We start from the raw sequence: 14836 nt of genomic DNA, 5'->3' as shown, positions 1-14836 counted from the left end.
ATGGAGCCAACATCAGCAATAAGAGAGTCTGCAGTTATGTTGATTTTTATTGTGCAAGTGCAGGTAAATTAGCTAAAGGTCAATTCTAAGAATAAACTGACAAGATGGAAGAGGTCACTGGAGAGAGGAGACTTACTTAATCCTCTGGTTGGCATGTAAGTGATTTTAGAAGGCTGATTAACAGGAAAATCACCTCCTCCCTCCCCCAGGAAAAACCCCTTGATAGTCACTGAACTGGGACACATTTTTCTTCAGGCTTTTCAAAGTAAATTCCCTAAATAAAGCAAAGATGACAGTCTAGGAACTAAAAATTCTTTATCAAATAAACAACACCATTTGTTCACAAACAAGAAGAACATTTTTTAAAGGTTAGGAAGCTGGGGAATAAAGAGAAGTAAACTTCCCTTGGGAAGTAAAGGAGGGAAAAGAAACTGAATCAAATTTAAGATTTAAAAAAAATTCTTGGCCAAATAATCTTAATTAGTGGCAAAAAGTGCATTCGTTTCATTAAGCACTCTTCACTTTCCTTTGATGGTAGTTTTTACTTAAATATTAACTAATATCATGACAAGCATGAATTTAAGCCATCTATTCTCTATTTCCTGTTGCATGTGGGAATCTGGTACATCTCCAGTTACTGTGTTACATGGATAGGACCAACTGGGTCACTGAAACCTCCAAAATTTTTTTCTTTCTGAATAATCATAGTACGGCCATCTCCCCTAGTCAGAGTGACTGGAAAATTAGAGAATTTCATGTCATTACAAATGGAATTTTGAAAACACTCCTTATTTCTTTTTAAAAAATTTATTCTCCCCCATGGGTTTTGCTTGACATTTTTAGTTAATGTTGGGGTTCAGGGTCTTCAACTCTGAGAACTTCCTAGTCCTGCTTGAATCAAATTGGACAAACTTAGCAATATAATGACTCAGGATTTCATCCATGAAGTAGAGCTAAATTCACTAAACATTCCATATTCATTTTGGTGGCTTGTATGTGCAGTTATTGGAACCCCCTTTGGAGCCATACACATCATTAAATTATGGATCACTCTAAGGTTCCTCTGACTCAAACTGTAAAAGGGCCTAGAAATGAACAACTTTCTTTGGAAAGGTCATTATTTTTGTTCCTTGTTGGGTATCATTAGGATACATCTCACTCAGAGATGTGCTCCCATCTACCCAGTCATAAAACTATATTGATGTAGGTTTTCAGTTTGGAAAAAAAAAAAGGCACAAACATCAAACATACACAAAATGAAGAAAATGTTATGATTGACAGGCAGATGAAAGGGCAAACAAATTACGGAAATCTGCTCTGCCCTAGTCCTAGAATGTTCTTTGGGTCTTTTTTCTTAAGATAATGAATTATGCATGCTTTGACTCATTTGTAGTGGAAAGAAAGTGAGAGGAAGTGCCACTAGGAAGTGAGAGAAATGTTGACCTCTGCATAGTCCCTAAATAGCAGAGTTTCTCAAAGGAAGGTCCGCAGAGCATCTCATCAAAACCATTAAGGGTGATAGCCCAAAATGCAGATTCCTGGGCCCTGCTTGAAGTTTCTGAATCAGACTTTCTGGGGTTAGGGTCAAGGAATCTGAATTTTTATGCAAGTGCTGCAAATGATTTTATGCATGCTGAGTACTGGAAACACTGCCAAAACTTTTGCAGTGGAGGTCACTAGGGGAAGAATCTCCATTCCAATGTATATGGCAAGATGAGAAAAACAGACATTCCAAACAAATAAGCTTTGTGCTTGCATCACAAAGCTGTGATTATTAAAGTTTAACAAACACTCTTTTCTTTCAGCATGGGTGGAGAGCAATAACCATTTCTTCTAAAATCAGAATGATGAAGGCAATATAAATCAAACCCATTTCAGCAGGTTTCATTTGGTCTAATTTCTCTGTAGATATTAATCATTGTACAGTCCTGTTCAAACAACATCTAACTCCATATTACCTCAGAATACAGAATACTCACTCTGATTCTTTCTCTGTGTTAGTTTGACAATATAAAAGAAAATAAATAAATTGGAACAGTGGGCCATCAAGATAGCAAGATGCCAACAATACCAAGACATTAAGAGAGAAACGGCCCATGCTAAACGTATAACCCAGCATGCAAATTGGCAAAAACATTTATCTGCCACAGAGTCACCAGGGAAAAAATAACTCCCATCATTTTTCCTTTGAAAATTGCTATGTCACATGAAGGTGACAAACGATTCTTCCTACAAGCTCATAGAGTCTTAAATCTAGGAAATATCATCCAGAAGACCAAGACTAGTCAAGTTGCACGTTATGATAGCTAGTGGCAGAAAATACCAGCACTTAAATGTTCTGGATTGAGACACTATAAATACAAAGTTGGAAATCTGAAACTGTAACAGAGAAAAATATATGAGAATCAAAGTTTGTTTCCCATTTTGGGAGTTGGGGTCAAGTAATTTTGCAAAACACCACATATGCCTTTTCTTTGTCTCACTGGAGCATGTTTTGCTTGGCACAGACAAAGGATAATCAGAAAGGAATCTAAATCTAAAGGAATCAGAAAGGATAATCAGAGAAGCAAAAGTAATCCAGAAGCACAAACAGTGGGAATTAAGAGGACCCAAAATGAACAATACACATCTGGTCTGTGCCTATGGATAAAGGTGCCCCTGAATCAAACAAGGCCAATGGGAAAGTGAAAAAATCCTTGTTAGCTCCCCTTTAACAGATGTAACCCCTGCAAATGAATTGGTTGGGGGTAGACATAGCTATGGAGGAATACAGAACAAAGGGAACACTTACGGTTTGTGAATTGTTCCCCTTTTATTATAATTCATCATGCATGTATTTCCAGGAAGATAGCTGTGCCTACAATTACAAAGGATAACATCACTGCAACTTCTGGAAACCACTTCACTTTGTTGTTTTATGGCCATATCTCAGTGCAATTTTTTTCTTAGCAGGGGGAGGGAGAGCACACTACCACAATGATCCAACAGTTTTATTTTCCTGTCTTCCCCCTTTCCTGCTAAACACAGACCACTCCCTTTTTGACAGTGGGTAGGGGGACTTTATTTTAAATATAGTTCTGCCTTCAGAAGCCCCATGTACCATAGAGAATGACCTCCCCAAGCTCAATGGATTTTAGCATTGCAGAATTTTCTAGGAGGCTACCTGAGTAGGGGCTCTGCACATATGATTCGTTATTCATTTGACCTATTTGATGTTACTAGTCTCTTCATATCAGCCCTTGTCATAACCAATATTCAAGAAGCGAACCATATATATTGTTCTGTCCGGAAGTGAACTAAAAGTTCTTCAAACTATTTTAAGTTCAGGAAAATGGGCCTGATTCATGGTGCAGGGCCACTACAGCATTTCATCTTCTAACTCACTTACCCAGAACTCATCTCCAATGTTGCAGGCCACACAGACCTCACTTGAACTCCTCCTGAACTAGGACTGAAGATGTCCATGGACTCGGTGCCTCTGCAGAGCCTTTTACTGATCAGGTCTACAGTCATCTCCACACCAACAACCACACAAATGAACACCATGCTGTTGTTTCAGCTACTTGGACTATCTGGTGTGAGTGTCAGTCTAGAGCTGACTCAGATTTAAAACGTTACTGTTGTTTTAAACAGACTTGCCACCACTGGTTTTGTTCACTGGGGGTATAAAGACAGCCTAAACAGAAACAAATTCATGACAGGTCAAAGAACAGAGAAATAATGCCATGAACATTTTCTTTTGCAGCGTTTAATTTCCTATTTAAAGTATGTAGTAGGAGTAGTGTGTGGACTGCCATCTTACTAGTTCTCTAATTCTTACTAGTGTGTTTCTATCTTGAAGGCATGACAATCAGGTCTGAAATTTAAGAAAGTTGGGACTTTGGCCATTTTAGTTAGACCCCCAACTCTTTGACAGAACTTCCAGTAGGACCATAAGAATCATTTGACCAAAGTGAGTTTGGGGATATTTTCACCAAATTCAACTTCTTGGCCCATTAAGTTCTATGATTCTTTGCAGAATCTTCTATTATTAATATGATATTTTGATGTGGTATAAAGAAACACTGAAAAGAATGAAGACATACTGGTAGGCTGTACAAAGCTATGTTGTAGTTAAGATTAAACGTCTGCTAATATACTACTGCAAAAAAGAACACCACTTAAATTCATAATTATAATTCTCTTGACAACTCAGCTCCCCAAATGATCTTTCTTTTCTACTTCAGCAAAACTGTAAAGTCCATTCAAACCATTAGGACAAGAAAACATTGGCTGAGTCTGTTGCCCAGGTGTAAGAATTAATAAAAATTCAGAAAGATGTCCATATACTAATGGGCAATAATAACAGGAATCAAGACAGACCTCTTACATGATAAACGTGCATCAGTGAAAGATTTCAAAAAGAAGCAATTGGTCATTATGTTTCCCTCCTACAAACATCATCCAGTTGCCTTTATTACCTGTGATACATATACACATACACACACACACACACACACACAGTAAAAAAAAAATTAGTAGTGCTTGGCACACAATTAATGATGGACAAATTATATTTTCAGTTCCCACTGAAATGCACAAGGAATGCTGAAAGTAAAAACTTGCCCTTTAACCTTCACTTACCACAAGTCTATGAAAAAACTATTGGTATGTTAATAGAATACAGAGTCACATGGATGGATGGCTGTTAACAGCATCTTTTTGGCTGTGTCTATATAGGTGAAGGATATAATCAAGAAAGACAGTTTAGAAAGCCAAAGTCTTAATTTCAGAGCTTCAGTTATCTAGTTGGGTTGTTCACAGACATCACAGAAACGACAGCCAAATCCTAGTATGGACACAGCCAAATCCCAGATCCCAAAGGCCAACAAAACTGGATATAAGGAAGTAACAGTGAAGCACTGCAATTTGAACAAGCTATGAGACATTACTAGGAGAGGTGTGGAATACAACTTCCTCTTAAAACAAAAGGCTGAACCCTCATCCAAGTGCTGTGTGTTTTTCTTACTTCCACAGCTACACGGGAATGCAGAGAACTTAACGTGGATTACGTGAAAAGGCCACACCATGAAAACATGGGCAGTAAGGACTCTGAAAACACTGCGAGAAGGAAGGTAATTCAGCTCAGGGTAGAGAAGACTGAACGTGGGGTCGTTTTGCAGTCATTTTTGTGGATTAGGGATGTTTTGGTTTTTTAAAAAAAACACAAAGAATATGTGACTAGCTCTTCTCACCTTCTCCTAGTGCAGAGAAAGAGCAACGCAGTAAAATGGAGCCTGAGGGTGTTAATTTTGAAATAAGGAAGGTAATTTGTTGATGACGAAGGTTCTCTGATGTTAGGAAGTGTTGCCAAGAGAGGTTGGGAAATCTTCCCAGAAGGGTTTTAAGGTAAGAGCAGAGGCTCCTGTGTCTGAAGGACTCTAAGAGGGTGCTGCTGAGAGCAAAAGCACACCTCTTAGGATGCCCAGGCCCTGGGCTCATGTGCACTGTGTGTATATACACACTTTGTTGGGCTTGTGCTGCACAAATACTCATGCATACGGAGTCAATATAAACTGGCACGTAATCGATTTGAGTGAAAAGTCATATAAATCTGCCATTCCCCCCTTACCCCATAAACAAAAGGGAAAAGGAAAATTTAAAAACCCAGACCTATGGCAATGGGTCAGATCTCTACCATATTCTCATTCAAAGGAGGGAGGTAGAAGAGGAGAGTAAAACGCAGCTTGGGATAAATGATTCCCAAGGCCTCTCAGCTATACTTATGTAGCTGGCTCTCATTATACATAAGATACTCAGTACACGGGACCAAGTTAACAAACAAATAGAGAACAAAAAGAAGAGAGAGAGATTCTTATACTTCCACATCTGGAAAGAAATCTACCCTGTGGATTGACATGTTAAGGTGAACTAGGTAAACAGGCAGTAGTATATCAATGGGCTACTGTATTCTAACAAACGTGTATTGTTAGTTATTGTTTTTCTTTTCAAACATGAATTTCTTTTAGGAGGTTTACTTCAAAAGGGTGACACGATCTGTTTCTTCTCCCACCTCCCCCTCCCTCCACTATAGATGATACTTCCGTAAAAGTTCAGATTGCCACGGATGTTTTCGCTCAGGGAACCTCTCTGGAATTTTGATCTTTAGGAAATCCTGGATGCATTTCTCCAGCTCTTCCTCAATTGAGAGCTTTTCCTTAACAGGTTTTTTTTTGCTGCTCATGTTCGACTCCCTGGAGCCCGAAGTCAGAGTCCGGAGCAGGTCACTTTTCCGTCGCATCTCTGACTGCTGGATCAGTTGGACGGGGCCCTTCTTGATTGGACGGTCCAGAGTCTGGATGTTGGTCTGGCGTGTCACAGGCCCACAGATGACTGTCTCCTGGGGAGAGCTGGCCTCGGACTGGCTGTCGCAGCTGGAGGTGGAGAGGTCATTGCAAGAGGTGCCACTCTCTCCTTCTTTGTCACCCTTGCCATTCTTGCAGCAGCAATCACAGTGCGAGGATGACCACCTAGATGGCTCACCTGCAAGGAAGCACAGGACCCAAGGGATGAATGCCAGGCAGCTCAGTGTGGAGTAACAACACAGCATGTGAACACACACACGCACACGAGCATCCACAACCATGTCTTTAGAAGAAATGGGATGGCACACGGAGTGGGCTGCAACAGGAGTACCCAGCAGCCAGGTTCATCGAGCAAAGCAAGTTAATGATGGCGTGCTGCATGACAAGAAATACAGTATAATGCTTCAGCCCATGGGTATTGGAGTCAGAGAGTTACTCAGCTATACCATCACTAATCTTGCTACGTTGGCATATCCCTTAAATTCTCAAAGCTTCAGTTTCCTTATCTGTGACATGAGGATAATAATTTCCCCACTTCCAAGAGTTGTAGGGTGGATTTAGACAAGGCAAGTGAAATTCTTAATGCAATGTGTGGCATGCAGTAAGCGCTCAATAAATGCTAGCTGATTTTACTGGGGCTGATGTTAAACCCTAATCCAATGCCCCATGTTATTGCAGTCAGGTAAATAGGGGGAGTCTAGAAGAGTGGAATGACAGCTACCAGTCAGGGAGGGCTTACTTTGTGCTGGCCCCCACGTGAGCTCTGTGCACACATCAATTCACCGGGTCCTCATGATAATTCGAAGAAATCAGTAGCTCCACTCCCAGTTTCCATACAAGGAAACTAAGACCCTGGGAATTTAAGAAACTTGTCGTAGTTTGCACTATCTGTAAATGGCAGGGCTGGGATTTGAATACAGGTCTCCCAAATACTATAACCAAGGCTGTCTGTAAAATTCCTGCTTCTCTTTCAAAACAATTTTCAAGGTTTCATTCCTCTCTGAAGTCCTTGTTTAGCTATCCTCAGAAGTAGTTGTTAAGTTTTTCCTCTGAGTTATGGTCTACTTTTGTAAATGCATCTATTAGTGAACATATCATAGTTTGTTATAGTTCTTTTCCACCTTGGGCATCTCAGCTACTATACCATGAGCACCCTGAGGTGGACAAGGTAAAATGTTCCTTGTTGTCATCCCAGAAAATAGCTCAAGTCACAGTGTAGAAATTCATTAAAATACTATCCTAATAATAACATTTAAATACCTGGATCCAGCCATACCTGAAGCTAGACCTGTCAATGAGCTTTCACTTATATGACCCACTACAATATATTTAAGCCAGTGTGAATTCCTCTCTCCCTATTTCCCTAAGTCTTGATTCATAGCATTGTGTTGAGCTATTTGGAGGCAGAGCCATTTTTCAGATACTCAGTTGGTGGCTCCCTAAACTAGGAAATACACAATTATGGCACAAAGCATTACCTAAACATAAGTCACTGCTCCCAGCCTTCCACTCTCTGAACAGCCACAGTCTTCTTGGAGTCATGAGCTTAATATTGTTTACTGGTATGTTATACATTGGGTATTTCATATAGTTCATTGCACTTAAGCCATAAAAAAAAGGGAAATCAATCCCCTTTATGATGCTAATATTGAGGACAAGGATAATGTGGTATGTTTATACGTTTTAAAGGAGACCTAGTTTTGATTTGCACTATATCTTATACTCATAAATAATAAGTCACATGATAATAAGATCTCACTTTATTGTCATTTCTAATGTGGTCAAAGTAGAGGAACCCTAGAATGGAAACTATTAGGAAAGTTATATCCTGCCGTCTTTCACAATGCCTGTCCTCTACATAGCTAAATGATTTAAATATTTATAGCAATTTATACATTTTCCCCCTGAGATTAAAAAAAAAAGTCCCTGTAAAGCACAATTCCAAAAGTCTCTCTCGTGTATACCTGCTCTTTTGAACCACTTTTTACAATGTGACTGAGTATTCATGTACTTATATACCCATTAAATGAAATGCAACAATCCCATTAGCTAAAAGGAATCACCACAGCAGTAATGTCCTAGTTATCTCAGGCTATTACAAATAAATCTCTTCCGTGCAACAGAGAAACTGTTCAACATGTGCCAGCTGGTAACAGAAAATATCAGCAATAGGAAATGGTTTCTGTCCGCCAGCCCAGGCTCTGAGGTGAACGTTTTTTCTCCTTCAGAAGGCAGACTTTGCCTCTGCCTCTCCAAACCTGACCATCCCTATACTAATATGACTCGATGGAAAAATGGCTCCAGCTAATTGGGTCAAGGAAAAGTAATCATCTCAACCCAGAGTTGATCTAGCTTGATTTTTTTTTTTTTTTTTTGAGAAAAGCTCAGAAACTGAACTTAGCCTTAAAAAAAAGAAAGAAGAGGAATAGGAGAAAGGAGAAGAAGAAGGAGATGTGCTGGAGTACTCCTATTACCTTAAAACAAGATGACAAAATATTTTGGCCATAAAACCTGCTGTACCGGTAGAAATACAAACCTGTGCTTCTCTGCCCAACAGTCACCTTCCCATGAAAGTCATTCCATTCAGTGGACTTGGAGGGAAACCTGAGGCTTTTCTAAAAGGCATTTTAACAACGCAAACACCACCATGTGAGGGAGTCCTGTGTATTCATGTGGAAAACTGCACGCAGCCCTCCAAGACCTGTCCAAGCCAAGAACCTGGCACAGATGCATTATTTCCTCCCTGGACTGCCAGGATGATCACAGATTTAAATCTCGGCTTGGATCACCAGCTTCTAGGCAAACAGAAGCATTACTTTCCACTTATTCTAGGTGCTATCACTATTAAAGGGAAATTAAACAAATTAATTTTAGTGGAGCTTGTTATACTACCACGTTTCAATATTTTATGAGCACATCTGAATCTTTTACTATTTTGGAAAGATAATTCGTAAGATGGCTCCTGAAGTCTACATATTAGGTTGAAATCAAGGAAGAATATGGGCTTAACACCATCTAGCTGGAGGTGCTTCATGAAGAGTCATTATGAAATTTGAAAAATAATCAAATGTGAGAAGAGAACCACGCTGTTTCTTTTTTGGAAGTACTGTCTGGCTGATCACCTCCTTCCCAAGAATTTAACCACAGCAGAGAGAGGTTATAAACCAGAACACAGAAAACCCTTTCGCCCTTGCAGTCCCACTGACATGTACTCACCTGTTTTGGAAAGTGTAAATGCATCTCTGAAAGGTATGTTCTGTAACTGTAGGTATTCTAGAATCCCCACAATTACAGCAAAATATGATCTCCTAAATACCTTGGTACTTCAGATTGCAACATACTTTTGCTCTCAATTTGCTGAGGTTTCAATGCTGGCTGGAGAAAATAAGTTACAATTGATTAGTCAGATATAGGGAGAAAGCCATTTCATTCCCAGAAAAGTCTGATTTATTGATATTAAAAAAGCAAAACCTCTACTGCCTTTCGAGGGGTGTATTAACTAGTTGCTGGTCAAAGAGCCTAATAGCTCTTCCTTATTTTTAAATAAACCATTGCTGAATTTGTTGGATTTCATTTTTGCTGCCTGGCACATAATAGAGGTTTGATAAATGTTTGACGCTTAAATGAATGAGCCAGGGCCTCTCTGGTGGCGCAGTGGTTAAGAGTCCGCCTGCCGATGCAGGGGATACGGGTTCGTGCCCCGGTCTGGGAGGATCCCATATGCCGCGGAGCGGCTGGGCCCGTGAGCCATGGCCGCTGGGCCTGCGCATCCGGAGCCTGTGCTCCGCAACGGGAGAGGCCACAACAGTGAGAGGCCCGCATACCGCAAAAAGAAAAAAAAAAAAAAAAAAAAAATGAATGAGCCAGACACATGTGTTGAATTATATCAAGTTGATAATGTAGCAGACAGATGTCAGGCTCCAGAGTCAGGCCCTGAAATATGTCAGCTTGGATTACTTTACCTCTCTGAGCCTCAGTTTCCTCATCTGAAAAATAAGGCTAGTAATAGTATCTTCCTCATAAGGGTTTTAGGAAAATTAAATGAGATAGTTAATGAAGGTAAAGATGTTTCATGGTTTGTGACACCCAATATGCATTTCAATCAGTGTACACGTTCCACATTTGTTCTACCAGAAGCCAGACACTGATCTACATAAACAAATATGTTAGATATGATGATTATGTTTCCACTAACACGCTATAAAACCAATTCTTAGGTCTGGCTGGAGCATCATGTTGGGAAGAACACTGATGCTATAATTGCACTTGTCAGGAAAATGTACACTGAGCATTTCATAATGTCTGACTCTATTTGGGAGTGGAGAGGAACATAGTATATGACCAGGGGATCATTTTGGAAGGAAGGTCCCTTCAAAGTGCGGTGCTTAGAATTTCACAAATGGATGAGTCTTCCAGGATAAAAATTTACTTTAGGACGCATCAAATAAATTTAAACCCAGAGCTCAGGGAAATTTGTAGTTTGGATTAAATGGTGAGGGGCAGGAAACTCAATAGCCTCAAGTCCTTAAACACTGAATCTTCCAACATTTTACAACTTGGAAAAATTGAGGACCAGTCAAGAAAATTATATGATTAGACTCGGTCCCTTTCCACTGTAGCCCTAAGTCCTTACTGTCAAAGAAGGAATAAAAGAGGAAAGACAACAGAATCTTTCTCCCCTATGAAAAATTCAAACTGAACTGAGTGAAGCATGACTTAGAAAACTCACAAAGTGCTTATGCATTTTTAAAAGAGGCAGCTCTGCAATCTACCCACACTTCAAATTCTCCACCTGCTAATGGCTGTGAGCACAAGGCACATCATTTACAGCAACAGCTGGGAAAACTGCTTTCCCCTGTCTTCTCTGTCAATGATGTAGGAACCTGCCATTCTGGGAGCTAGGTGGTCAGATTTAATTTATCAAGGCTGCTGAAACACTTTCTCGGTGTCCCAGTTGAAACGTCAATAATGCCTAAATTGATGTTTTTATAATTCTGCTAACCTTGGAAAAGATATTGCATAGTGGAGATTGGGAATAAGCAGACTGTGCAAGCATCTGAGAAAAATACATCTTCCAGCTTGACAATCATCATTTCTTGCTTGTGGTTGACCTTTTCCACTTAGGGATATTTGGCCTTGAAGGGACCCAGCTGGGGATCCTCATTAAGACATGGCAAGTTTGGGCAACAGCAGACAGTTAAACTACCCATGCATCTGCCAGGGCCAGTCAGGAAAACAGACGTTCCACCTGTTATCTGAACAGGGAGAATTTAATATAAGGAATTGGTTAAACAGATGTTGGAGGAGTCAAAGATAGTGACTGCAAGAGGCAGACACCACCCTTAGGGCTGGGGAGACAAAGAAAAGAGAGGGGGTTACTAGAACCTAGATGCTGGCAAAAGGCATCCTATGGGAGGTGAGACCCAGGCATGTGAGGAGGGCACCATGCCTGCTGGTCCTGGTATCTCTGAAGAAGCCTGGCTCTGGGGATTACAAAAAAAAAAAAAGAGAGAGAGAGAACCGGAACCAACTGCTTCTGGGGTAAATAAAAGCTGAGTTGATTCTGATGAGCAGGAAGCAAATGAGTCCTTCTTCTCCCCCTGTTATTACAGTCTTCCTCTAGCGCCCCCTACAGACAGAATCTAACAGGAAGCCAGCTTGGCCAATGAAAAGCGTGGTTAGCTGAATCCCAGCCTCAGCATCAGACAGCACAGTAGAGAGGGGTGGGTTTGAAGCCGAGAGACAACAGCTTAATAACAGCACACAGACCCCGCCAGGGATGCAACAGAAAAGAAAGACACAGCTCTCGACCTGCTGGACCATGAGTGCAAATGGAGGAATTAGGGAATGGAAGTAAAAACCATCATCTCGGGCTTCCCTGGTGGTGCAGTGGTTAAGAATCCGCCTGCCGATGCAGGGGACACAGGTTTGAGCCCTGGTCTGGGAGGATCCCACATGCTGTGGAGCAACTGGGCCCGTGAGCCACAACTACTGAGCCTGTGTGTCTGGAGCCTGTGCTCTTCAACGAGAGGCCGCAACAGAGAGGCCCACGCACCACGATGAAGAGTGGCCCCCACTCACCGCAACTGGAGAAAGCCCTCGCACAGAAACGAAGACCCAACACAGCCATAAATAAATAAATAAATAAATAAATTTATTAAAAAATCATCTCAGTTCAGTTGCTGCCCAGCTGCCCTTTCTTATACCTTATTAAGTGTTTTGCATCTGATCATCCCTCTACCAGCAACTTATTCTTCTGATTTTCACTTGTTCAGCACTTTTTTGTCCATCCTTTTCTCGGAGCGCCTTACCTATTCATCCTCCAACCCAATTTAAGCCAGTCCTAACTTCCAACCTGTTTCTATCACACCACCACAATGTGTAACTATGGATGTGTTTCTAGGTTGGTTTAATGTCCGTTTTCCTGTGTTAAAGCCTGGGTTTGTTCTCTTCTGAATTCTAATGCACACTCCAGGGCACATAAACACTAGGCTATCAGGACAGCAGGAAATACCTGCATGAAAATGAACGGGAGAGGAAATGGATGATGTGTACAGAAAGTAATTTTTGGTTTAGGGTGTTTGTGAGAGGCAGTAAACCTTCCTCCAAAAGAAAAAAAAAAGATAGAAAACCTGACCTGAAAAATGGAAAATATTTAGGCATATCACTAGACATTTATATGCATGTGACAAAAACATAAAACATGCTGATCAACAGAGATAATGGCAAAATCCATCCAGAATTGATTAACTGTATATACAGATGTTCTAATGGATCATCACTCACAATTATTTATTTATTTATTTACTTATTTATTTATTTATTTATTTATTTATTTATTTTTTTGCTTTACGCGGGCCTCTCACTGTTGTGGCCTCTCCCGTTGCAGAGCACAGGCTCCGGACGCGCAGGCTCAGCGGCCATGGCTCACGGGCCCAGCCGCTCCGCGGCATGTGGGATCTTCCCAGACCGGGGCACGAACCCGTGTCTCCTGCATCGGCAGGCAGACTCTCAACCACTGCGCCACCAGGGAAGCCCATAATTATTTATTAATATCCAAAAAATCCCAAAGGCATTATACAACTTCAGTAAAAATTAACTTTCTTAACCACTCAACTATGGTCTCTAGTCACATAATTTTCCACTTTGGTGATACTCAGACACCTTCCTAGCTCAGGCTTTTCACCTGTGAGGTGTCTCTCTAAATAAAGCAATGCAATGATGTGTATAAGGCTGTAATTCTGAACTTTAACTTTCTGGCCTACTGCCTTGCTCTTTCAAGTGCTCCTTGAAGACACATTTATTGCACATCCAGGGCCTTTTGTCCTTCTCTTGCTTTCCTCCTCTTTATTGTATTTCCTCCTTTTAAGTCTCAGCATTTTTCAGCTAAGATCATACTGAATTACTCCTGTCCCCAAAGTCCTATTTGCCTATTTCATAGGGAGTTCTGTGGCCCATCTCATCTCTCTTCCCACCCAGTCTTCTTCATCCTGGCCACTTGTTTTTATATTTTTCTTCACCAATTTTCATAAACTTGAACAAGTCCCCCAAATAATAAGTTCTGCTACAGGAAGATCAGCTCAGTGCTTTGTGACCGACTGGAGGGGTGGGATAGGGAGGGTGGGAGGGAGGGAGATGCAAGAGGGAAGGGATATGGGAACAGATGTATATGTATGACTGATTCACTTTGTTATAAAGCAGAAACTAATAAAGAAAAAAGAAATAAGTTCTGCTACAACGCCTCTCAATCAATATCTCAGAGTATTTTATCTCTTAGAATGAAATGTATATGAAATTATTACAGGGTTTGCATGTCCCCCTTTTCCAGTAAAACCACCCTTCTTTTCCTTTAGGGAACTGCCTCTTCCCTATCACATCCTGAAAGGGCTGTCAACCATGGTGCCACGTCTGGCCATAAGGGGAGGACACATGGACCAAATGTGAACTTTCCATCTCCCAACTGTAGTGGGTGATTCAGGCACGGTCAAGTGAGCCAAGCTGGGTGAATCGGAGTCCCCACTGTGACTGTTCTACTCGAACTCATGGGTAGTATCTGCCTTATGATGTGGGCTGTACCAAACCAGGAGGATGTGAGTTCACTGGCTATTTTCCTTACCAGTTCGAGAGAATATTCATGCATGAAGCAGCCAAACAGGACAGGCAAAGCTGAGAAATAGTCAAGAGCCAGAGCCCTACATCTAGTGGTATCACAAGTTGGCCCCGTTCCCAGCCTTATAATTTTACAAGCCAAGAAATTCTCTGTTGGCTTAATCTAGTGAAAGGTAATTTTGTGCTACTTACAATAAAAGTCTTGAACACTATATCAAATTCATATTAACACCTTTAATTTCTGTCTAGTTTACCTCTGTCATCTTCTGAACACTTGTACAATTCTAGCACTAATATTGGCCAGTGCTTTAGGGCACAAGTACTATTAGTTTTCTAAGCTACTTTGTTGGTGACTTGTTTCTTTTCTGGAATCATAGCCTCTT

General features: G+C 40.8%; 1 protein-coding gene across 1 annotated transcript in view; it reads right to left on the bottom strand.

Moving 5' to 3' along the window:
• Nucleotides 1–1238: 1238 nt before the first annotated feature.
• KCTD16 (potassium channel tetramerization domain containing 16) overlaps nucleotides 1239–14836 on the bottom strand; it is a 298172-nt gene continuing 284574 nt past the window's right edge. Inside the window, exon 3 of the mRNA XM_060093567.1 lies at nucleotides 1239–6522. Coding sequence (XP_059949550.1) covers nucleotides 6068–6522 — 455 coding nt within the window. The 3' untranslated portion in view covers nucleotides 1239–6067. The remainder of the gene's footprint in view (nucleotides 6523–14836) is intronic.

Source organism: Mesoplodon densirostris, chromosome 3 (genome assembly GCF_025265405.1).
Source record: "Mesoplodon densirostris isolate mMesDen1 chromosome 3, mMesDen1 primary haplotype, whole genome shotgun sequence".
Classification (NCBI taxonomy): domain Eukaryota; kingdom Metazoa; phylum Chordata; class Mammalia; order Artiodactyla; family Ziphiidae; genus Mesoplodon; species Mesoplodon densirostris.
Note: the sequence above shows the minus strand (reverse complement) of the source record. Positions and strands in the feature narration are given on the sequence as shown.